The sequence below is a fragment of the Pinus tabuliformis genome, chromosome 1_2 (assembly GCF_031772625.1).
Source record: "Pinus tabuliformis cultivar Carrire ecotype Pingquan chromosome 1_2, CPIR1, whole genome shotgun sequence".
Lineage (NCBI taxonomy): Eukaryota > Viridiplantae > Streptophyta > Pinopsida > Pinales > Pinaceae > Pinus > Pinus tabuliformis.
This window is the reverse complement of record NC_142298.1, coordinates 579,282,207-579,308,666: the sequence shown is the minus strand read 5'-3', so window position 1 is coordinate 579,308,666 and position 26,460 is coordinate 579,282,207. Positions and strand designations below refer to the sequence as shown.

Here is a 26,460-nt window from a genome sequence, read left to right as displayed (position 1 = left end):
TATTTAGATCCATTGGGGATAATTTTTTGAGTACATGAAGTGCCAACCCAATTTCCCTTAATCTTTGCCTTGAAAATTTTGTTCACCTCAACAACCAAACTCCTTCTTAAGAATTCAAATGTCACCATACTTGTAAATTATATCACCTTCTTCCATATCCAAGAGATGCATCATAATCTCCACTTCTTACGGGCCTCTATTTTCTACAACTTGCAAATGAACATTATCTTCAATGGTTTTATCTTCTATAATTTCCTCCTCCAAGAAGTATTTAGCTATAAATACAATTTTTTTGTCTTTCCATTTTTCACTAACATGGTGCTTTATTAGTATATAGTGTTGTCAAGTTTCTTTTTCCCAACAATAATGGAGATGGAGCAACATTTGATGAGAGAATGTTGATTAATGCATGGACATGGACAAACATTTTTTACAAGCATGTATACCAATGTGTGGACATGGACTAACACTTGCCCTTAGGACATAGATCATGAGTAGAATCTTCAAGACACGGACCAATACTTGCCATCTAAATCTTGTTAATCCTTTAATCATTTTATTGAATGATTTGATCTTCTTTGTTATAATGTATTCTTACCACTTAAATTTTTTCTTCACATCATATTTTTATTACATACTAGTTTTTGTTTAGACCAATATAATTCAAATGTAAAAAAAAAAAAAAAACACAAACAATTTCCTCAATTTATTTCATTAACCCAATGAATTTAAATGAAGTAAATTAAGCAAACTCAAATTTGATAATCATAGTGTATATGATTAAAAAAAATTAAGAAACAGTTTATAATGGAGCACCTGATCTACCTTGGAAATCCTAGATCATATTGCCTAGTGCCATAATTTGATGATGAAAGAGGGTTCGCACTGGGCACAGATAGACTAGACAAAGGAGGCACTGTGTAGGTGTGGGAGTTGGTAGCACCATCCATATCTTTGAAAATATTTGCCCTCAATCTTTTTGTAATTTGGATGAGTGCATCTCTAGCAACACTGGGGTCTCCAGAAACCTGAACGAGCTCCTCATTTTGGGAGGCACATTTTGGTCGCTCCTCTTTGCGAAATATGCGAATATTTGCTCCGGTGTGCTGCCGCATCTCACTGATGATGTTGCCACCTTTACCAAGAAGGCAACCAATGTGCTTTGACGGAACAAGAAGCCTTGTACAAATGCCACCTTCATCATTGTCATTGTCACTAGTGCTTCCACTAGTCTTTCCTTGCAATTGGAGGACTGCCTCGAGCGTAGGTGAAACACCATCATTAGCCAACTCTGTTGAAGACACCACAATTACACGTTCATCTGACTCTGATTGTGCGTCTTCAACTTTAATACTTGCTCCTGTATCTTTCCTCATGCTTTTGATGATATTGCCGCCCTTACCAATCACACCTCCAATTTTATCTTTTGGGCATACTATTCGAATACAAAACTCCTCCGGACTTTTCTCAACAGCAGAATTCCCAGATTTTGGAGCAATGGGAAGAGCAGGGTTATAAGTAAGAGGCCATATTGAACTTCGAGCTTCACTTCCATATCCTCCCAGTGCTGGTAAATGACCGGAGGCATAAGTACCATTTACTCTTGGAGCACCTGAACTGTGATGAGCAAACAGTGAATCTCGTTGTGGAACATAATTTGGTGGAGTAAATAATGCGGGCACACCAGAAGGAAGGAGTGAAGTTGGGTTCGTTGCAGATAAAATATCAGTCCAAGGAATTTGCTCCTTAGGTGGGTGTTTATACAGAAAAGCTGAAACTTTATACAGTGCTTTCTTGACAGCGGTTGCATCTCCAGATATGACAACGACTTCACCAAAACTAAACGCACAGCCTGGCAACTCATCTTTTGGCCGTATCTGAATTTGTGCCCCGGATTCGCTCCTCAATTTTTGAATGTTATTTCCACCTTTTCCAATCAAACCTCCAATCTGGCTGTTAGCAACCAGCAACCGAGCATTGTGTTGTCTCTTTTTGTCGTCGGCGTCATTATCTCTAGCAGAAGAAGATTGTTGAACAATAACAGAATGCACTCTAAGAAGAGCATCCTGAGCAGGACACAGTACAGGTTCAACTTCAACTTCATTCTCATTGCAATCCTTCTCCTTGTCGTTGCCTGACGGTGAGCTGAAGATTACTATCACGCGATCATCAACGCCCGGAACAGCATCTATAACTTTGATCTTCGAACGCGTCTCTCGACTCACAGATTTTATAACTTTACCCGCCTTTCCTATAACACTTCCTACCACATTAACAGGGCATAGTATGCGATACACAGTACTGTCAGCGCCAGGCAGAGTTCGCTCTCTACCAGTTCCAGAGTTCCGCCTCTTATTTCCAGAGTCAATGTTCTCTGGAACCTCATTTTCCCTGCGTGCTCGCTTTCCAATGGCAGAGTAAAACCCGTCCATTGCAGGCAATCCTTTCACTTTCACAAATAAAAACTCTCCCTCTTTTAAGGAAAGACGCTGAGCCACGAGAAGAAGTTTCGTGTATTTGAATGCTACCTGTCTTCTTGAGTCTCCCACACCCTCCCGTCAACGCCACTGGATTGCCCCCTTTTATATGACATGCGTTAGGGCTTATTAAGGCCGACAACTTGTTCAACCGGTACCCTAGCGTTAAGACCCACGTGTGTGGGTTAGGTTTCCACTTCAATAATAGTATCATATTTTCATGTTCTTATATCAATATTAATATCATATTTTCATGTTCTTATATCAATGTAAGGGAAATAAGAGTTTATCTTAATATAAGGGAAGGGAAGGAAGAGTTAAGGAATGAAAGAAGATTTCAGGAATGGGTTACTATAAGGGAATTAAGAAAATGTTATATGAACATAACTTATGGTTGTTTGGACAATTGGTATTAGTAAGTTATAATATTGAGTCATGATATTGCAACAAAATCTACTTATAGCTTAAGAATCTCCATAGTTAAGAATCTTGTTATATGCATTTTTAAATTTGTACATGTTTAGCTCATATATTAATTCTTTAATAATAATTGTAATGATGATGTTAAAAGTTACTTTGTTTTAACTTATATATTAATTCTTTTAATAATAATTATAATAATGATGATGGTGATGTTAAAAGTTAGTTAATATATATATTATTAGAGAGAGGAAGAGAGGATGTATATAAGCATCTACCAACCATTTGATTTATATGGTTGCATTAGTTAATTAGTTTAAACAACTTTAATGAATTTGTAAATGATAATGTAATCAGGCTAAATCTTATAATTACCCATGAGATTTAAACCAATTGGTTTGTGTGGCGTTTAGTCTTCACAAGGTGACAAGGTTCAAATTTCGTGGGGAAGGGTAGAAATTGAATATTCTTAAACTTGTTAGTTAAATTTTTTTATTGTCGATTTTGTATTACTTATGCTTTGATTATATATATTTATATAAAATATTAATTATTTAGTTAGTTAAAAAATATTAAATTAAAAAAATAATAATAATGATCATTCTTATTAATCATTAAACCATTTAGGGTTGGTAGGAGCGAGAGGGGTTATTTTTTGACTCGACGATAAAATAGAGTATCAATATACATGGGTTCTCGGAGTAGCAACCAACAATCAAGTAGAATATATGGCTCAATGGAAGGGTTTGGAAATAGCAATTGAAAAGAAGATTACCAAAACCCTTTTTCATCCATCTTGACTAATTATGATTACAACCACTTGTTGGCATGTTGCGTTAGCACGCTTTTCCTTGGCAAAATTGAGTTATTCTACTTTATTATTTGTGTATGGATAATACCTGGATAGATAGTTAGCATCATCTAGATCAAGGCCTCGTCTAATGATCTATATAGATGTATGAACAGTTTGAACCAGTTCATCAATCATATCTCCATGAATCTGGAAATTGTGCTCTCTTAATAATTCCCACAACCATATCTCACATGTTCCACTCATCTGTAAATTGTAATTACAAATAAGAAACTTTTTTTTATTGCATTGGTTGGCAAGGATCTATAGGGGCGAAAAAGAGGGAATCGTTTGGTTCCAGGTGACTTGAATGGTCACTTCCTTCTTATCCCAGTGACTCAATTTCGGAGAAAATCTTTTGAATTTCAGGGGACAGCTCATCACAATATGTTTTAGTCAATTAATGTATTCTGTTATAGTATTTTAAACCTCTAGAGTTATAATTTTGAGTGACTGAACACCTACTTTTGAGTCTATGAATATGCCAATTATTATTCTCTTCTATAGAATGATGGGGTAGGGAAGGTTAGGTGTTTCTCTTGTTTTGAGATGTGGAAGGCATGTTTCAAGCATTGAGATGATAATTATCATGATCACTAGAGTTATATGACTCTACAAATAACACTGTTTTTTTTTTAAGGTTGATGACATCACGAATGAACAATGAACAAGAAATGAGAGGAGGGCCAAGTATGTGCAAATCTTAGTAGCTTGTGCACCTCTCTTCCTAAAAATGGACCTAGGTTAGAAGAGAAAGAAAACTACTATGCTAGAACCCCTAATGTGAATGCTCAGGAAAAGTTCACAACTCATTGATGGGCTAATAATTTTAGTTAAATAGGGGAGGATTAACAAAAACCCAGTTCTAATAGGGAAAGTGATTTTATGTATGGGTAAGACTCGATGGTATAATCCCCCATCCAAAACTAAACAAACCACTGGGTGGAGAAGAAACAAAGTCGTTGAGACCAATTCCAAATGTGAAGACACTTCATGTGCTTTAAATCAATAGTTGAAGTAAAATTTTGAAAGAAGCAAAGGGAACTCACCAAAAACCTAATTTTTGCAAAGTATAAGTACTTGGAGACCGAGGGGGAAGTAAAGTCTAATGAAGATATTTTTGATGACATATAATTTCTTATTTGTATTAAATGTAATGTATATAATCTAGAGCGTTATAAGTATAGTGGAAAAAAACTCATTTTGTATGTAATGCTTGCGAATCAAGTTTGCTAATATTAATGAGAACTATATTTTTGGTTCTACTTCCAAATTCATGAATGACATTTTGGAAATTTTCTCTTTTGTTTGCATGTTCACATACATTTGTTTATATAAGAAAATTTATTTCCTAGCCATAAAATATATAGGTTGTTCTAAAAAATTTCCATATCTTTACCAGATATCATACTTGTATCCACACATGTATTTGTAAACTTGAAACCTAACAATTTACTTATGGTTTCCTACCACTTATGAATTTGTAGGTGAGATGTTTCTCACAGCCTTTATGGGGCTTCTTTTGAATGATTACATTGTTGTATGTAGTGCATATTTCTCTAACCCAAAAGTTGTTTGAGAGTTGTCTGGGATAACGATGCTATTGGCCATCTCCATGATGGTCCTCGTTTCCTCTATACATTATAGTTCCATTGTGAAAATACCTTGAATATTGTAATAACAGTAGAAGTAACTAGAATTTATTTTCTCAAACTCTATTTTCTAAGAACCTTAATCTCCTTTTCAATTTATGTTTCAAGTTTCATCAATTGCTCTGATTTTCTTTAGTGTTATGAAAGCTAATAACTTGTACTTGAGAAAGCACAACCAAATTTTTCTTGGAAGGGAATCGATGGATGGCATAAAATACTTTGCACTTACCAATGACTAAAATCTCATGGGATCATGAAGGTCACTATCCACAATTTCCAAATGCAATATTTTTTCTCAATTTTTCTCTATGTTGCTTGTCTAAAATGTAAGATTCACAATAACTCATGTTGAATTGGAGGAAAGCCATGAACCCTATTAAATTTCATTAAAAGGTCGAAATTTGGGACTTAAGATATCCATACCTTTTATGCCATAGCTGATTTTAAAAAATGTTTTCAGCCACCAATGCTTTTTTCCCTATTGTCGTATATGTATACTCGTGAAGATCAATTTAAACAATTTTTGCAACCACTTTCTATTTGTCCCTCTTGTCTTCTATGGAATCATTTTGACTTTAGATTCAATCTTGGAGCGATGCTTTAGTATTTGATTTATTGTCTACAGTTTCTTCTTTAGGCCCATTACATATAATATATCTTGCACATCTTTAGTTTCTATTAGGCATGTTCATTGGGTTTGTTCCTTGGGCTTTCAATATGTATACCTTCTCATCTCTTAAAGAATTTGTCCCTTGGTGACATTCATTACCATTCAATTAAGAAAACCACTCATTTTTGTGTGTCATGTAGTCTATATAATATCTCCTTAAGCTAACATGGCAACTTGTATGAAAAATGGCCATTAAGGAGAGGGGTTAGAAATTGACTCACATTTAATATTATAGTTTCCATGAAAGTAGAGCCTTTGCAACATCATCTCAAACATTCTTTATGCTGAGGATAAAATTGAGGAAACTAGTTGGAGAGTATATAGTGCATGCAACCTTGATAATATAAGTATGCATAGAGTTAATGAAAATCAAGTAGAAGCATTGGCTGGGTGGATTATAATAGACTTTTAATTCCACATATCCTCTTTTGACGATGCTTCCTTTAGGTCAATTTGGTTTTTACTAGTGCTTTTATTTCAATATTATTTTCCAAGTTCCTTGTATCATCCTGCTTTTCATAAGATGGGTATTCAAAATTATGCGTTCAATCTATTATATATATCTAGTGTGATTTTTCTTAAAATTGTTTAATGTGTCCTCTAAGTTGTATGTGCATTACATATTACAGGTTCTATTATTGGTCCTGACAACGAATGCATATGTTGGAGTTATTACATAAACAAATGCTAAAAAAGCTCTTGAGGTAAGCCTTAAATGCCAAGAATGAGTTTGAAACATTAGCTATGTTTATTTTTTGTTTTATGGATTTAGGGACTTTCCTGTATCCTGATAATTCTATTTTAATCCTAAATTCGAAAAAAACATGAAGTATGAAGAAATTAAATCAAGAATGTTTACAAAGAATGCAAGCCAAAATATATTGAAAGAGAGAGTGATATGTTTCATTCATATCCAATTCATGTTGATGTCAATGCATATATAAGAAGACAATGTCCTATATCAAAATCATGTACAATTACTTTATTAGTTAATTGCTAGTATAATCAAACAAAACTCTATTTATGACATGCAAATTAAGTCATTTAGTTACTAACTTAGAATATATTATAACTTTAATATATGACATAATCAAAATATAACTATAACGCCCTCCCTTAATGGTGATCTGGAGAATGTCATTTGCCGCAGAATAAAAACTCGTCTTAACCAAACATGTCAAAGATGTTTGTAGCATGACTATGAAATTCACTCTAAAACGTAGCTTCTAAGGGTTTTACCAAATGAACAAAAATGTCAACTGAATATAACCAACATGGTCAGTGCAGCACAATATACCTCACCAACCATTTGATTAATCACAAACTATTGAGACATATGAGAATCAATGATGGCTGAAGATTAAGCCCACTTACCACTAATGTAGAATTTGATTTCAATCTATGTATACTAAGAGGAAGGCAAACACCAACTCCATACCAACTTCTAGATTTGTGAAATGGTGGAGAAATTCATCATTTCTACATTTTTGAGGTTTTTTTTAGTTATCAACTTTCATATTTGGGTGAAATTTGAGAAAGCATGAAAAATTTGAGGAATTACAGTTCTAAAAAATCAGGGACGTGATTTTTTAGGGTAGTTTGGGTAGGGATCCACATAGTGCATGGTTTCAGATTCTGAACCTGGCGGGATCAGTTCCCGTAACACTGATTGAGACAAATTACATTATACTGATTGGTTTAAACTTAATTATACTATAAAATTTTATATAACATTTATAAATAAAATACAAGACAAATTACTTGACAATTTTTTAATTACAAATATAAAAGTATATCTTGAATTTTGTCAATTTACTTCATTATCCCAATGAATTTAAATGAAATAAATTAAGAAAACTCAAATTTGATAATCATATAACACATCATATATTTATAATATAATATGTAATGAGAAAATTAGTTGAAAATAAATAAGAAACATTTTACAATGGAGCTCCTTGGAAATCCTATATCATATTGCTTGGTGCCATAACTTGATGATGAAAGAGGGATTTCACTGGGCACATATAGATTAGACAAAGGAGACACTATGTGGGATTGGGTGTTGGATGAGTGCATCTCTAGCCTTTTGTAATTTGGATGAGTGTATCTCTAGTAGTCGGAATGAGCTCCTCATTTTGGGAGGCACATTTTGGTGACTCCTCTTTGTGAAATATGCAAATATTTTCTCTAGTGTGCTTCCACATCTCACTGATGATGTTGCCACCTTTACCAAGTAGGCAACCAATGTGCTTTGAGGGAACAAGAATTCTTGAACAAATGGCACCATCAAGATTTTCATTATCAATAGTCTTGCACTAGTCTTTCCTTTGGAGGAATGCCTCAAACGTAGGTGAAACACCATAATTAGCCACCACCTGCCACTATTTTGCGTTGCAAGTAAATACAATTCATCTCAATATTCAATTCACTCACTACACACCTTTTTGCGCATTCAGAAAACCACATAAGCAACAAAACATCAACTCTAAAAACATGATTTTCATACACTTTCAACATAACACAAACGCATATGCACAAAAACCTCAAAGAAAAAGCATTTTTGTGTAAAAGATCTCACGCACAACCATCTCTGGACTCAAAAATTCCCTTCCATCAACCATTGACATTTGAAACTAATATTGATAAACATGGGTCCCAAATATCATGCGTAGGAGGCATTTGTTCTCCGCACATGCTACCTCTAAGCAACATAGTCCATTGTGTGCACTACCCTTTCAAGCTTTTATTATATTCACTTTCGCATCCCGTGAAATCTTTTAATAATAAAAACAATATCAAAATAGATTACAATTAAAAGACCCCTCTACACTTCCCTCATTCCACACAAATTCCACACATGCCTTTATTCTTCGTATAAACCCTAAGAAGAATGGGCATTATCGATAATAAAATCATGAAAAAAAATAAAATAATTCATGAGTTAAAAACCTAGAGCCTATAGAATGTAGATTCCCTATAGTGGTGCATAGCCCCTTTCCTCGTAATTTATTCTATGACTACCGCACCAGGAAGAACCACCTATTTATTAAAAATACCCCTTACGGTAAAATGTAACAAGAATTCTCAACCTTATAACCATGAAATAAAAAGAAAGAGAAACTTGGAAGAAGTTAGACACAACCTAGAGTGAGACATGATTGTTGGGATACAGTGTTTGAGTAGAATGCACCCGAGAGGAATTCTCTTCATATGATTGGCATCACCCGTTAATCACTGAAATAAAACCAAGGTTAGATATGGATTTACAAGGTAAACCGTTGAAAGAAAGAAAAGCAAGAAAAGAACTTTGCAAGCGAAAAAATAAGTTACCTTTGTGAATATCCTTTGAGGGGGGTGAACTTTGAAAACTTTGAACTTGGGGCAGCCAGACACAATATTATAGTCACTGTGGTTTTTTTCCATGATAAGGCATAATCAAGAAACCCTAGCATGAACATAAGAAGAGCACTGGTTTTTCTTCGAACACAGATGTTACAATGAACTGAGCCCAAGGCAGCTCCCGAGGTGGTTACCCTAGAACCAAGGAGGAGGAAGGCTGACCATTCAATTTTCAAGATGACAGATGCATGATAAAGATTCGAAGATCCGTAATTGTATAATTAATTTCTATGTTGTTACCCTCAAAGTTACCAATGAAGGCAACATACAAAGCTCTAGATAATTCGAATTTCAGTACATAATTGCAAACACCAGTGCCATATAGGTAACATATGTATGTATGGTGATCGAAAGGTGCATTAAAAATCCCCATGATACCATTAATAAAAATGAATAATAAAATCACATATGCACTATATAGTGCGGTGAATGAGAACTATGTACTCAGATCCATTTATTACATTGACAAAGGAAAATAATAAAACTATATAGCAAAGTATTAAGGGCACATAGTAAATGAATAAGTTGAGTAGTACGTTAAAGGAAAGATGATATATACATGCAAAACTTAGTTAATCCGACTACTTTAGATTGTTGCATTGGCACCCATACTTTTAAATATATATAGAGTACGAAGAAGTTAGAATCATTACCCATTTTCAACTTCAAAGAGGTTATCGGTGTAAATGTTGATTATATAAAATTATATATATAAACCATTTTATTCGTTTGTGGATATTCTGTCTAAGTGGGTAATTGAATAGAAAGAGAGATTATATATATGGAATTGAGATATAAGTTGTGTATCAAAGATCTGTTAAAATTTATTTACTTTTTTAAATGATCTTTTCTATAGTTGAGTTTCATGGAGATGTCACGAAACAATATTACTTTTTATTGCAGACCTATAACTAATGTGTTAATAGAATTTTTTGCAAATGCTTTACCATCTTCCATTGTTATTTTTTTTAAAGAGAAAAGAACGAACATACTATTTGAAAAATGCAATAAAATTTGAAATTAGAAAAGGAAATAAGGAGAATTTCTAGTAAAACTACAATTGATGAGAAGAGATCATGAGTTGAATTTCTAGGTTACATAGAGGGTTTGATGGATGCTCCACATCATTCTCCCTATGTTTTTTAAAATTCCTCCATGTTTAGATACATTGTGTTTTATTTTCTTCTACTTCTCCACCTATTGAACCGTGAGTCACTTCTGATAATGTCTAGTTAATACACTTTAGACATTTGCATCTAATTTTTCACTCTCCATAAATTATTTAGATCCATTGGGGATAATTTTTTGAGTACATGAAGTGCCAACCCAATTTCCCTTAATCTTTGCCTTTAAAATTTTGTTCACCTCAACAACCAAACTCCTTCTTAAGAATTCAAATGTCACCATACTTGTAAATTATATCACCTTCTTCCATATCCAAGAGATGCATCATAATCTCCACTTCTTACGGGCCTCTATTTTCTACAACTTGCAAATGAACATTATCTTCAATGGTTTTATCTTCTATAATTTCCTCCTCCAAGAAGTATTTAGCTATAAATACAATTTTTTTGTCTTTCCATTTTTCACTAACATGGTGCTTTATTAGTATATAGTGTTGTCAAGTTTCTTTTTCCCAACAATACATGGAGATGGAGCAACATTTGATGAGAGAATGTTGATTAATGCATGGACATGGACAAACATTTTTTACAAGCATGTATACCAATGTGTGGACATGGACTAACACTTGCCCTTAGGACATAGATCATGAGTAGAATCTTCAAGACACGGACCAATACTTGCCATCTAAATCTTGTTAATCCTTTAATCATTTTATTGAATGATTTGATCTTCTTTGTTATAATGTATGCTTACCACTTAAATTTTTTCTTCACATCATATTTTTATTACATACTAGTTTTTGTTTAGGCCAATATAATTCAAATGTTAAAAAAAAAAAAAAAAACACAAACAATTTCCTCAATTTATTTCATTAACCCAATGAATTTAAATGAAGTAAATTAAGCAAACTCAAATTTGATAATCATAGTGTATATGATTAAAAAAAATTAAGAAACATTTTATAATGGAGAACCTGATCTACCTTGGAAATCCTAGATCATATTGCCTAGTGCCATAATTTGATGATGAAAGAGGGTTCGCACTGGGCACAGATAGACTAGACAAAGGAGGCACTGTGTAGGTGTGGGAGTTGGTAGCACCATCCATATCTTTGAAAATATTTGCCCTCAATCTTTTTGTAATTTGGATGAGTGCATCTCTAGCAACACTGGGGTCTCCAGAAAACTGAACGAGCTCCTCATTTTGGGAGGCACATTTTGGTCGCTCCTCTTTGCGAAATATGCGAATATTTGCTCCAGTGTGCTGCCGCATCTCACTGATGATGTTGCCACCTTTACCAAGAAGGCAACCAATGTGCTTTGACGGAACAAGAAGCCTTGTACAAATGCCACCTTCATCATTGTCATTGTCACTAGTGCTTCCACTAGTCTTTCCTTGCAATTGGAGGACTGCCTCGAGCGTAGGTGAAACACCATCATTAGCCAACTCTGTTGAAGACACCACAATTACACGTTCATCTGAATCTGATTGTGCGTCTTCAACTTTAATACTTGCTCCTGTATCTTTCCTCATGCTTTTGATGATATTGCCGCCCTTACCAATCACACTTCCAATTTTATCATTTGGGCATACTATTCGAATACAAAACTCCTCCGGACTTTTCTCAACAGCAGAATTCCCAGATTTTGGAGCAATGGGAAGAGCAGGGTTATAAGTAAGAGGCCATATTGAACTTCGAGCTTCACTTCCATATCCTCCCAGTGCTGGTAAATGACCGGAGGCATAAGTACCATTTACTCTTGGAGCACCTGAACTGTGATGAGCAAACAGTGAATCTCGTTGTGGAACATAATTTGGCGGAGTAAATAATGCGGGCACACCAGAAGGAAGGAGTGAAGTTGGGTTCGTTGCAGATAAAATATCAGTCCAAGGAATTTGCTCCTTAGGTGGGTGTTTATACAGAAAAGCTGAAACTTTATACAGTGCTTTCTTGACAGCGGTTGCATCTCCAGATATGACAACGACTTCACCAAAACTAAACGCACAGCCTGGCAACTCATCTTTTGGCCGTATCTGAATTTGTGCCCCGGATTCGCTCCTCAATTTTTGAATGTTATTTCCACCTTTTCCAATCAAACCTCCAATCTGGCTGTTAGCAACCAGCAACCGAGCATTGTGTTGTCTCTTTTTGTCGTCGGCGTCATTATCTCTAGCAGAAGAAGATTGTTGAACAATAACAGAATGCACTCTAAGAAGAGCATCCTGAGCAGGACACAGTACAGGTTCAACTTCAACTTCATTCTCATTGCAATCCTTCTCCTTGTCGTTGCCTGACGGTGAGCTGAAGATTACTATCACGCGATCATCAACGCCTGGAACAGCATCTATAACTTTGATCTTCGAACGCGTCTCTCGACTCACAGATTTTATAACTTTACCCGCCTTTCCTATAACACTTCCTACCACATTAACAGGGCATAGTATGCGATACACAGTACTGTCAGCGCCAGGCAGAGTTCGCTCTCTACCAGTTCCAGAGTTCCGCCTCTTATTTCCAGAGTCAATGTTCTCTGGAACCTCATTTTCCCTGCGTGCTCGCTTTCCAATGGCAGAGTAAAACCCGTCCATTGCAGGCAATCCTTTCACTTTCACAAATAAAAACTCTCCCTCTTTTAAGGAAAGACGCTGAGCCACGAGAAGAAGTTTCGTGTATTTGAATGCTACCTGTCTTCTTGAGTCTCCCACACCCTCCCGTCAACGCCACTGGATTGCCCCCTTTTATATGACATGCGTTAGGGCTTATCAAGGCCGACAACTTGTTCAACCGGTACCCTAGCGTTAAGACCCACGTGTGTGGGTTAGGTTTCCACTTCAATAATAGTATCATATTTTCATGTTCTTATATCAATATTAATATCATATTTTCATGTTATTATATCAATGTAAGGGAAATAAGAGTTTATCTTAATATAAGGGAAGGGAAGGAAGAGTTAAGGAATGAAAGAAGATTTCAGGAATGGGTTACTATAAGGGAATTAAGAAAATGTTATATGAACATAACTTATGGTTGTTTGGACAATTGGTATTAGTAAGTTATAATATTGAGTCATGATATTGCAACAAAATCTACTTATAGCTTAAGAATCTCCATAGTTAAGAATCTTGTTATATGCATTTTTAAATTTGTACATGTTTAGCTCATATATTAATTCTTTAATAATAATTGTAATGATGATGTTAAAAGTTACTTTGTTTTAACTTATATATTAATTCTTTTAATAATAATTATAATAATGATGATGGTGATGTTAAAAGTTAGTTAATATATATATTATTAGAGAGAGGAAGAGAGGATGTATATAAGCATCTACCAACCATTTAATTTATATGGTTGCATTAGTTAATTAGTTTAAACAACTTTAATGAATTTGTAAATGATAATGTAATCAGGCTAAATCTTATAATTACCCATGAGATTTAAACCAACTGGTTTGTGTGGCGTTTAGTCTTCACAAGGTGACAAGGTTCAAATTTCGTGGGGAAGGGTAGAAATTGAATATTCTTAAACTTGTTAGTTAAATTTTTTTATTGTCGATTTTGTATTACTTATGCTTTGATTATATATATTTATATAAAATATTAATTATTTAGTTAGTTAAAAAATATTAAATTAAAAAAATAATAATAATGATAATTCTTATTAATCATTAAACCATTTAGGGTTGGTAGGAGCGAGAGGGGTTATTTTTTGTCTCGACGATAAAATAGAGTATCAATATACATGGGTTCTCGGAGTAGCAACCAATAATCAAGTAGAATATATGGCTCAATGGAAGGGTTTGGAAATAGCAATTGAAAAGAAGATTACCAAAACCCTTTTTCATCCATCTTGACTAATTATGATTACAACCACTTGTTGGCATGTTGCGTTAGCACGCTTTTCCTTGGCAAAATTGAGTTATTCTACTTTATTATGTGTGTATGGATAATACCTGGATAGATAGTTAGCATCATCTACATCAAGGCCTCGTCTAATGATCTATATAGATGTATGAACAGTTTGAACCAGTTCATCAATCATATCTCCATGAATCTGGAAATTGTGCTCTCTTAATAATTCCCACAACCATATCTCACATGTTCCACTCATCTGTAAATTGTAATTACAAATAAGAAACTTTTTTTTATTGCATTGGTTGGCAAGGATCTATAGGGGCGAAAAAGAGGGAATCGTTTGGTTCCAGGTGACTTGAATGGTCACTTCCTTCTTATCCCAGTGACTCAATTTCGGAGAAAATCTTTTGAATTTCAGGGGACAGCTCATCACAATATGTTTTAGTCAATTAATGTATTCTGTTATAGTATTTTAAACCTCTAGAGTTATAATTTTGAGTGACTGAACACCTACTTTTGAGTCTATGAATATGCCAATTATTATTCTCTTCTATAGAATGATGGGGTAGGGAAGGTTAGGTGTTTCTCTTGTTTTGAGATGTGGAAGGCATGTTTCAAGCATTGAGATGATAATTATCATGATCACTAGAGTTATATGACTCTACAAATAACACTGTTTTTTTTTAAGGTTGATGACATCACGAATGAACAATGAACAAGAAATGAGAGGAGGGCCAAGTATGTGCAAATCTTAGTAGCTTGTGCACCTCTCTTCCTAAAAATGGACCTAGGTTAGAAGAGAAAGAAAACTACTATGCTAGAACCCCTAATGTGAATGCTCAGGGAAAGTTCACAACTCATTGATGGGCTAATAATTTTAGTTAAATAGGGGAGGATTAACAAAAACCCAGTTCTAATAGGGAAAGTGATTTTATGTATGGGTAAGACTCGATGGTATAATCCCCCATCCAAAACTAAACAAACCACTGGGTGGAGAAGAAACAAAGTCGTTGAGACCAATTCCAAATGTGAAGACACTTCATGTGCTTTAAATCAATAGTTGAAGTAAAATTTTGAAAGAAGCAAAGGGAACTCACCAAAAACCTAATTTTTGCAAAGTATAAGTACTTGGAGACCGAGGGGGAAGTAAAGTCTAATGAAGATATTTTTGATGACATATAATTTCTTATTTGTATTAAATGTAATGTATATAATCTAGAGCGTTATAAGTATAGTGGAAAAAAACTCATTTTGTATGTAATGCTTGCGAATCAAGTTTGCTAATATTAATGAGAACTATATTTTTGGTTCTACTTCCAAATTCATGAATGACATTTTGGAAATTTTCTCTTTTGTTTGCATGTTCACATACATTTGTTTATATAAGAAAATTTATTTCCTAGCCATAAAATATATAGGTTGTTCTAAAAACTTTCCATATCTTTACCAGATATCATACTTGTATCCACACATGTATTTGTAAACTTGAAACTTAACAATTTACTTATGGTTTCCTACCACTTATGAATTTGTAGGTGAGATGTTTCTCACAGCCTTTGTGGGGCTTCTTTTGAATGATTACATTGTTGTATGTAGTGTATATTTCTCTAACCCAAAAGTTGTTTGAGAGTTGTCTGGGATAAGGATGCTATTGGCCATCTCCATGATGGTCCTCGTTTCCTCTATACATTATAGTTCCATTGTGAAAATACCTTGAATATTGTAATAACAGTAGAAGTAACTAGAATTTATTTTCTCAAACTCTATTTTCTAAGAACCTTAATCTCCTTTTCAATTTATGTTTCAAGTTTCATCAATTGCTCTGATTTTCTTTAGTGTTATGAAAGCTAATAACTTGTACTTGAGAAAGCACAACCAAATTTTTCTTGGAAGGGAATTGATGGATGGCATAAAATACTTTGCACTTACCAATGACTAAAATCTCATGGGATCATGAAGGTCACTATCCACAATTTCCAAATGCAATATTTTTTCTCAATTTTTCTCTATGTTGCTTGTCTAAAATGTAAGATTCACAATAACTCATGTTGAATTGGAGGAAAGCCATGAACCCTATTAAATTTCATTAAAAGGTCGAAATTTGGGACTTAAGATATCCATACCTTTTATGCCATAGCTGATTTTAAAAAATGTTTTCAGCCACCAATGCTTTTTTCCCTATTGTCGTATATGTATACTCGTGAAGATCAATTTAAACAATTTTTGCAACCACTTTCTATTTGTCCCTCTTGTCTTTTATGGAATCATTTTGACTTTAGATTCAATCTTGGAGCGATGCTTTAGTATTTGATTTATTGTCTACAGTTTCTTCTTTAGGCCCATTACATATAATATATCTTGCACATCTTTAGTTTCTATTAGGCATGTTCATTGGGTTTGTTCCTTGGGCTTTCAATATGTATACCTTCTCATCTCTTAAAGAATTTGTCCCTTGGTGACATTCATTACCATTCAATTAAGAAAACCACTCATTTTTGTGTGTCATGTAGTCTATATAATATCTCCTTAAGCTAACATGGCAACTTGTATGAAAAATGGCCATTAAGGAGAGGGGTTAGAAATTGACTCACATTTAATATTATAGTTTCCATGAAAGTAGCGCCTTTGCAACATCATCTCAAAGATTCTTTATGCTGAGGATAAAATTGAGGAAACTAGTTGGAGAGTATATAGTGCATGCAACCTTGATAATATAAGTATGCATAGAGTTAATGAAAATCAAGTAGAAGCATTGGCTGGGTGGATTATAATAGACTTTTAATTCCACATATCCTCTTTTGACGATGCTTCCTTTAGGTCAATTTGGTTTTTACTAGTGCTTTTATTTCAATATTATTTTCCAAGTTCCTTGTATCATCCTGCTTTTCATAAGATGGGTATTCAAAATTATGCGTTCAATCTATTATATATATCTAGTGTGATTTTTCTTAAAATTGTTTAATGTGTCCTCTAAGTTGTATGTGCATTACATATTACAGGTTCTATTATTGGTCCTGACAACGAATGCATATGTTGGAGTTATTACATAAACAAATGCTAAAAAAGCTCTTGAGGTAAGCCTTAAATGCCAAGAATGAGTTTGAAACATTAGCTATGTTTATTTTTTGTTTTATGGATTTAGGGACTTTCCTGTCTCCTGATAATTGTTCTATTTTAATCCTAAATTCGAAAAAAACATGAAGTATGAAGAAATTAAATCAAGAATGTTTACAAAGAATGCAAGCCAAAATATATTGAAAGAGAGAGTGATATGTTTCATTCATATCCAATTCATGTTGATGTCAATGCATATATAAGAAGACAATGTCCTATATCAAAATCATGTACAATTACTTTATTAGTTAATTGCTAGTATAATCAAACAAAACTCTATTTATGACATGCAAATTAAGTCATTTAGTTACTAACTTAGAATATATTATAACTTTAATATATGACATAATCAAAATATAACTATAACTCCCTCCCTTAATGGTGATCTGGAGAATGTCATTTGCCGTAGAATAAAAACTCGTCTTAACCAAACATGTCAAAGATGTTTGTAGCATGACTATGAAATTCACTCTAAAACGTAGCTTCTAAGGGTTTTACCAAATGAACAAAAATGTCAACTGAATATAACCAACATGGTCAGTGCAGCACAATATACCTCACCAACCATTTGATTAATCACAAACTATTGAGACATATGAGAATCAATGATGGCTGAAGATTAAGCCCACTTACCACTAATGTAGAATTTGATTTCAATCTATGTATACTAAGAGGAAGGCAAACACCAACTCCATACCAACTTCTAGATTTGTGAAATGGTGGAGAAATTCATCATTTCTACATTTTTGAGGTTTTTTTTAGTTATCAACTTTCATATTTGGGTGAAATTTGAGGAAGCATGAAAAATTTGAGGAATTACAGTTCTAAAAAATCAGGGACGTGATTTTTTAGGGTAGTTTGGGTAGGGATCCACATAGTGCATGGTTTCAGATTCTGAACCTGGGGGGATCAGTTCCCGTAACACTGATTGAGACAAATTACATTATACTGATTGGTTTAAACTTAATTATACTATATAATTTTATATAACATTTATAAATAAAATACAAGACAAATTACTTGACAATTTTTTAATTACAAATATAAAAGTATATCTTGAATTTTGTCAATTTACTTCATTATCCCAATGAATTTAAATGAAATAAATTAAGAAAACTCAAATTTGATAATCATATAACACATCATATATTTATAATATAATATGTAATGAGAAAATTAGTTGAAAATAAATAAGAAACATTTTACAATGGAGCTCCTTGGAAATCCTATATCATATTGCTTGGTGCCATAACTTGATGATGAAAGAGGGATTTCACTAGGCACATATAGATTAGACAAAGGAAACACTATGTGGGATTGGGTGTTGGATGAGTGCATCTCTAGCCTTTTGTAATTTGGATGAGTGTATCTCTAGTAGTCGGAATGAGCTCCTCATTTTGGGAGGCACATTTTGGTGACTCCTCTTTGTGAAATATGCAAATATTTTCTCTAGTGTGCTTCCGCATCTCACTGATGATGTTGCCACCTTTACCAAGTAGGCAACCAATGTGCTTTGAGGGAACAAGAATTCTTGAACAAATGGCACCATCAAGATTTTCATTATCACTAGTCTTGCACTAGTCTTTCCTTTGGAGGAATGCCTCAAACGTAGGTGAAACACCATAATTAGCCACCACCTGCCACTATTTTGCATTGCAAGTAAATACAATTCATCTCAATATTCAATTCACTCACTACACACCTTTTTGCGCATTCAGAAAACCACATAAGCAACAAAACATCAACTCTAAAAACATGATTTTCATACACTTTCAACATAACACAAACGCATATGCACAAAAACCTCAAAGAAAAAGCATTTTTGTGTAAAAAATCTCACGCACAACCATCTCTGGACTCAAAAATTCCCTTCCATCAACCATTGACATTCGAAACTAATATTGATAAACATGGGTCCCAAATATCATGCGTAGGAGGCATTTGTTCTCTGCACATGCTACCTCTAAGCAACATAGTCCATTGTGTGCACTACCCTTTCAAGCTTTTATTATATTCACTTTCGCATCCCGTGAAATCTTTTAATAATAAAAATAATATCAAAACAGATTACAATTAAAAGACCCCTCTACACTTCCCTCATTCCACACAAATTCCACACATGCCTTTATTCTTCGTATAAACCCTAAGAAGAATGGGCATTATCGATAATAAAATCATGAAAAAAAATAAAAGAATTCATGAGTTAAAAACCTAGAGCCTATAGAATGTAGATTCCCTATAGTGGTGCATAGCCCCTTTCCTCGTAATTTATTCTATGACTACCGCACCAGGAAGAACCACCTATTTATTAAAAATACCCCTTACGGTAAAATGTAACAAGAATTCTCAACCTTATAACCATGAAATAAAAAGAAAGAGAAACTTGGAAGAAGTTAGACACAACCTAGAGTGAGACATGATTGTTGGGATACAGTGTTTGAGTAGAATGCACCCGAGAGGAATTCTCTTCATATGATTGGCATCACCCGTTAATCACTGAAATAAAACCAAGGTTAGATATGGATTTACAAGGTAAACCGTTGAAAGAAAGAAAAGCAAGAAAAGAACTTTGCAAGCGAAAAAATAAGTTACCTTTGTGAATATCCTTTGAGGGGGGTGAACTTTGAAAACTTTGAACTTGGGGCAGCCAGACACAATATTATAGTCACTGTGGTTTTTTTCCATGATAAGGCATAATCAAGAAACCCTAGCATGAACATAAGAAGAGCATTGGTTTTTCTTCGAACACAGATGTTACAATGAACTGAGCCCAAGGCAGCTCCCGAGGTGGTTACCCTAGAACCAAGGAGGAGGAAGGCTGACCATTCAATTTTCAAGATGACAGATGCATGATAAAGATTCGAAGATCCGTAATTGTATAATTAATTTCTATGTTGTTACCCTCAAAGTTACCAATGAAGGCAACATACAAAGCTCTAGATAATTCGAATTTCAATACATAATTGCAAACACCAGTGCCATATAGGTAACATATGTATGTATGGTGATCGAAAGGTGCATTAAAAATCCCCATGATACCATTAATAAAAATGAATAATAAAATCACATATGCACTATATAGTGCGGTGAATGAGAACTATGTACTCAGATCCATTTATTACATTGACAAAGGAAAATAATAAAACTATATAGCAAAGTATTAAGGGCACATAGTAAATGAATAAGTTGAGTAGTACGTTAAAGGAAAGATGATATATACATGCAAAACTTAGTTAATCCGACTACTTTAGATTGTTGCATTGGCACCCATACTTTTAAATATATATAGAGTACGAAGAAGTTAGAATCATTACCCATTTTCAACTTCAAAGAGGTTATCGGTGTAAATGTTGATTATATAAAATTATATTTATAAACCATTTTATTCGTTTGTGGATATTCTGTCTAAGTGGGTAATTGAATAGAAAGAGAGATTATATATATGGAATTGAGATATAAGTTGTGTATCAAAGATCTGTTAAAATTTATTTTCTTTTTTAAATTATCTTTTCTATAGTTGAGTTTCATGGAGATGTCACGAAACAATATTACTTTTTATTGCAGACCTATAACTAATGTGTTAATAGAATTTTTTGCAAATGCTTTACCATCTTCCATTGTTATTTTTTTTAAAGAGATAGAACGAACATACTATTTGAAAAATGCAATAAAATTTGAAATTAGAAAAGGAAATAAGGAGAATTTCTAGTAAAACTACAATTGATGAGAAGAGATCATGAGTTGAATTTCTAGGTTACAGAGGGTTTGATGGATGCTCCACATCATTCTCCCTATGTTTTTTAAAATTCCTCCATGTTTAGATACATTGTGTTCTATTTTCTTCTACTTCTCCACCTATTGAACCGTGAGTCACTTCTGATAATGTCTAGTTAATACACTTTAGACATTTGCATCTAATTTTTCACTCTCCATAAATTATTTAGATCCATTGGGGATAATTTTTTGAGTACATGAAGTGCCAACCCAATTTCCCTTAATCTTTGCCTTTAAAATTTTGTTCACCTCAACAACCAAACTCCTTCTTAAGAATTCAAATGTCACCATACTTGTAAATTATATCACCTTCTTCCATATCCAAGAGATGCATCATAATCTCCACTTCTTACGGGCCTCTATTTTCTACAACTTGCAAATGAACATTATCTTCAATGGTTTTATCTTCTATAATTTCCTCCTCCAAGAAGTATTTAGCTATAAATACAATTTTTTTGTCTTTCCATTTTTCACTAACATGGTGCTTTATTAGTATATAGTGTTGTCAAGTTTCTTTTTCCCAACAATACATGGAGATGGAGCAACATTTGATGAGAGAATGTAGATTAATGCATGGACATGGACAAACATTTTTTACAAGCATGTATACCAATGTGTGGACATGGACTAACACTTGCCCTTAGGACATAGATCATGAGTAGAATCTTCAAGACACGGACCAATACTTGCCATCTAAATCTTGTTAATCCTTTAATCATTTTATTGAATGATTTGATCTTCTTTGTTATAATGTATGCTTACCACTTAAATTTTTTCTTCACATCATATTTTTATTACATACTAGTTTTTGTTTAGGCCAATATAATTCAAATGTTAAAAAAAAAAAAAAAAAACAAACAAACAATTTCCTCAATTTATTTCATTAACCCAATGAATTTAAATGAAATAAATTAAGCAAACTCAAATTTGATAATCAGTGTATATGATTAAAAAAAATTAAGAAACATTTTATAATGGAGCACCTGATCTACCTTGGAAATCCTAGATCATATTGCCTAGTGCCATAATTTGATGATGAAAGAGGGTTCGCACTGGGCACAGATAGATTAGACAAAGGAGGCACTGTGTAGGTGTGGGAGTTGGTAGCACCATCCATATCTTTGAAAATATTTGCCCTCAATCTTTTTGTAATTTGGATGAGTGCATCTCTAGCAACACTGGGGTCTCCAGAAACCTGAACGAGCTCCTCATTTTGGGAGGCACATTTTGGTCGCTCCTCTTTGCGAAATATGCGAATATTTGCTCCAGTGTGCTGCCGCATCTCACTGATGATGTTGCCACCTTTACCAAGAAGGCAACCAATGTGCTTTGACGGAACAAGAAGCCTTGTACAAATGCCACCTTCATCATTGTCATTGTCACTAGTGCTTCCACTAGTCTTTCCTTGCAATTGGAGGACTGCCTCGAGCGTAGGTGAAACACCATCATTAGCCAACTCTGTTGAAGACACCACAATTACACGTTCATCTGAATCTGATTGTGCGTCTTCAACTTTAATACTTGCTCCTGTATCTTTCCTCATGCTTTTGATGATATTGCCGCCCTTACCAATCACACCTCCAATTTTATCATTTGGGCATACTATTCGAATACAAAACTCCTCCGGACTTTTCTCAACAGCAGAATTCCCAGATTTTGGAGCAATGGGAAGAGCAGGGTTATAAGTAAGAGGCCATATTGAACTTCGAGCTTCACTTCCATATCCTCCCAGTGCTGGTAAATGACCGGAGGCATAAGTACCATTTACTCTTGGAGCACCTGAACTGTGATGAGCAAACAGTGAATCTCGTTGTGGAACATAATTTGGCGGAGTAAATAATGCGGGCACACCAGAAGGAAGGAGTGAAGTTGGGTTCGTTGCAGATAAAATATCAGTCCAAGGAATTTGCTCCTTAGGTGGGTGTTTATACAGAAAAGCTGAAACTTTATACAGTGCTTTCTTGACAGCGGTTGCATCTCCAGATATGACAACGACTTCACCAAAACTAAACGCACAGCCTGGCAACTCATCTTTTGGCCGTATCTGAATTTGTGCCCCGGATTCGCTCCTCAATTTTTGAATGTTATTTCCACCTTTTCCAATCAAACCTCCAATCTGGCTGTTAGCAACCAGCAACCGAGCATTGTGTTGTCTCTTTTTGTCGTCGGCGTCATTATCTCTAGCAGAAGAAGATTGTTGAACAATAACAGAATGCACTCTAAGAAGAGCATCCTGAGCAGGACACAGTACAGGTTCAACTTCAACTTCATTCTCATTGCAATCCTTCTCCTTGTCGTTGCCTGACGGTGAGCTGAAGATTACTATCACGCGATCATCAACGCCTGGAACAGCATCTATAACTTTGATCTTCGAACGCGTCTCTCGACTCACAGATTTTATAACTTTACCCGCCTTTCCTATAACACTTCCTACCACATTAACAGGGCATAGTATGCGATACACAGTACTGTCAGCGCCAGGCAGAGTTCGCTCTCTACCAGTTCCAGAGTTCCGCCTCTTATTTCCAGAGTCAATGTTCTCTGGAACCTCATTTTCCCTGCGTGCTCGCTTTCCAATGGCAGAGTAAAACCCGTCCATTGCAGGCAATCCTTTCACTTTCACAAATAAAAACTCTCCCTCTTTTAAGGAAAGACGCTGAGCCACGAAAAGAAGTTTCGTGTATTTGAATGCTACCTGTCTTCTTGAGTCTCCCACACCCTCCCGTCAACGCCACTGGATTGCCCCCTTTTATATGACATGCGTTAGGGCTTATTAAGGCCGACAACTTGTTCAACCGGTACCCTAGCGTTAAGACCCACGTGTGTGGGTTAGGTTTCCACTTCAATAATAGTATCATATTTTCATGTTCTTATATCAATATTAATATCATATTTTCATGTTATTATATCAATGTAAGGGAAATAAGAGTTTATCTTAATATAAGGGAAGGGAAGGAAGAGTTAAGGAATGAAAGAAGATTTCAGGAATGGGTTACCATAAGGGAATTAAGAAAATGTTATATGAACATAACTTATGGTTGTTTGGACAATTGGTATTAGTAAGTTATAATATTGAGTCATGATATTGCAACAAAATCTACTTATAGCTTAAGAATCTCCATAGTTAAGAATCTTGTTATATGCATTTTTAAATTTGTACATGTTTAGCTCATATATTAATTCTTTAATAATAATTGTAATGATGATGTTAAAAGTTACCTTGTTTTAACTTATATATTAATTCTTTTAATAATAATTATAATAATGATGATGGTGATGTTAAAAGTTAGTTAATATATATATTATTAGAGAGAGGAAGAGAGGATGTATATAAGCATCTACCAACCATTTAATTTATATGGTTGCATTAGTTAATTAGTTTAAACAACTTTAATGAATTTGTAAATGATAATGTAATCAGGCTAAATCTTATAATTACCCATGAGATTTAAACCAATTGGTTTGTGTGGCGTTTAGTCTTCACAAGGTGACAAGGTTCAAATTTCGTGGGGAAGGGTAGAAATTGAATATTCTTAAACTTGTTAGTTAAATTTTTTTATTGTCGATTTTGTATTACTTATGCTTTGATTATATATATTTATATAAAATATTAATTATTTAGTTAGTTAAAAAATATTAAATTAAAAAAATAATAATAATGATAATTCTTATTAATCATTAAACCATTTAGGGTTGGTAGGAGCGAGAGGGGTTATTTTTTGACTCGACGATAAAATAGAGTATCAATATACATGGGTTCTCGGAGTAGCAACCAATAATCAAGTAGAATATATGGCTCAATGGAAGGGTTTGGAAATAGCAATTGAAAAGAAGATTACCAAAACCCTTTTTCATCCATCTTGACTAATTATGATTACAACCACTTGTTGGCATGTTGCGTTAGCACGCTTTTCCTTGGCAAAATTGAGTTATTCTACTTTATTATTTGTGTATGGATAATACCTGGATAGATAGTTAGCATCATCTACATCAAGGCCTCGTCTAATGATCTATATAGATGTATGAACAGTTTGAACCAGTTCATCAATCATATCTCCATGAATCTGGAAATTGTGCTCTCTTAATAATTCCCACAACCATATCTCACATGTTCCACTCATCTGTAAATTGTAATTACAAATAAGAAACTTTTTTTTATTGCATTGGTTGGCAAGGATCTATAGGGGCGAAAAAGAGGGAATCGTTTGGTTCCAGGTGACTTGAATGGTCACTTCCTTCTTATCCCAGTGACTCAATTTCGGAGAAAATCTTTTGAATTTCAGGGGACAGCTCATCACAATATGTTTTAGTCAATTAATGTATTCTGTTATAGTATTTTAAACCTCTAGAGTTATAATTTTGAGTGACTGAACACCTACTTTTGAGTCTATGAATATGCCAATTATTATTCTCTTCTATAGAATGATGGGGTAGGGAAGGTTAGGTGTTTCTCTTGTTTTGAGATGTGGAAGGCATGTTTCAAGCATTGAGATGATAATTATCATGATCACTAGAGTTATATGACTCTACAAATAACACTGTTTTTTTTTAAGGTTGATGACATCACGAATGAACAATGAACAAGAAATGAGAGGAGGGCCAAGTATGTGCAAATCTTAGTAGCTTGTGCACCTCTCTTCCTAAAAATGGACCTAGGTTAGAAGAGAAAGAAAACTACTATGCTAGAACCCCTAATGTGAATGCTCAGGAAAAGTTCACAACTCATTGATGGGCTAATAATTTTAGTTAAATAGGGGAGGATTAACAAAAACCCAGTTCTAATAGGGCAAGTGATTTTATGTATGGGTAAGACTCGATGGTATAATCCCCCATCCAAAACTAAACAAACCACTGGGTGGAGAAGAAGCAAAGTCGTTGAGACCAATTCCAAATGTGAAGACACTTCATGTGCTTTAAATCAATAGTTGAAGTAAAATTTTGAAAGAAGCAAAGGGAACTCACCAAAAACCTAATTTTTGCAAAGTATAAGTACTTGGAGACCGAGGGGGAAGTAAAGTCTAATGAAGATATTTTTGATGACATATAATTTCTTATTTGTATTAAATGTAATGTATATAATCTAGAGCGTTATAAGTATAGTGGAAAAAAACTCATTTTGTA

At 34.1% G+C, this 26,460-nt stretch overlaps 3 protein-coding genes across 3 annotated transcripts; all 3 read right to left on the bottom strand.

Moving 5' to 3' along the window:
* Positions 1-821: 821 nt before the first annotated feature.
* Positions 822-2,432, bottom strand: LOC149206940 (KH domain-containing protein At4g18375-like). Its single transcript, XM_089397858.1, has one exon. The coding sequence runs from the start codon at positions 2,430-2,432 to the stop codon at positions 822-824; it is 1,611 nt and encodes a 536-aa protein (XP_089253984.1).
* A 9,142-nt stretch (positions 2,433-11,574) lies between these two features.
* LOC149206939 (KH domain-containing protein At4g18375-like) lies at positions 11,575-13,185 on the bottom strand. The gene has a single exon (XM_089397857.1). The coding sequence runs from the start codon at positions 13,183-13,185 to the stop codon at positions 11,575-11,577; it is 1,611 nt and encodes a 536-aa protein (XP_089253983.1).
* Positions 13,186-22,327: 9,142 nt separating this feature from the next.
* LOC149206938 (KH domain-containing protein At4g18375-like) lies at positions 22,328-23,938 on the bottom strand. Its single transcript, XM_089397856.1, has one exon. It carries the CDS (start codon positions 23,936-23,938, stop codon positions 22,328-22,330), a length of 1,611 nt encoding a protein of 536 aa, XP_089253982.1.
* Positions 23,939-26,460: the final 2,522 nt, after the last annotated feature.

What these genes read in the sequence shown, in the direction of transcription:
- LOC149206940 (XM_089397858.1), bottom strand. Translation starts at nt 2,432, where the DNA reads ATGGACGGGTTTTACTCTGCCATTGGAAAGCGAGCACGCAGGGAAAAT.
- LOC149206939 (XM_089397857.1), bottom strand. Translation starts at nt 13,185, where the DNA reads ATGGACGGGTTTTACTCTGCCATTGGAAAGCGAGCACGCAGGGAAAAT.
- LOC149206938 (XM_089397856.1), bottom strand. Translation starts at nt 23,938, where the DNA reads ATGGACGGGTTTTACTCTGCCATTGGAAAGCGAGCACGCAGGGAAAAT.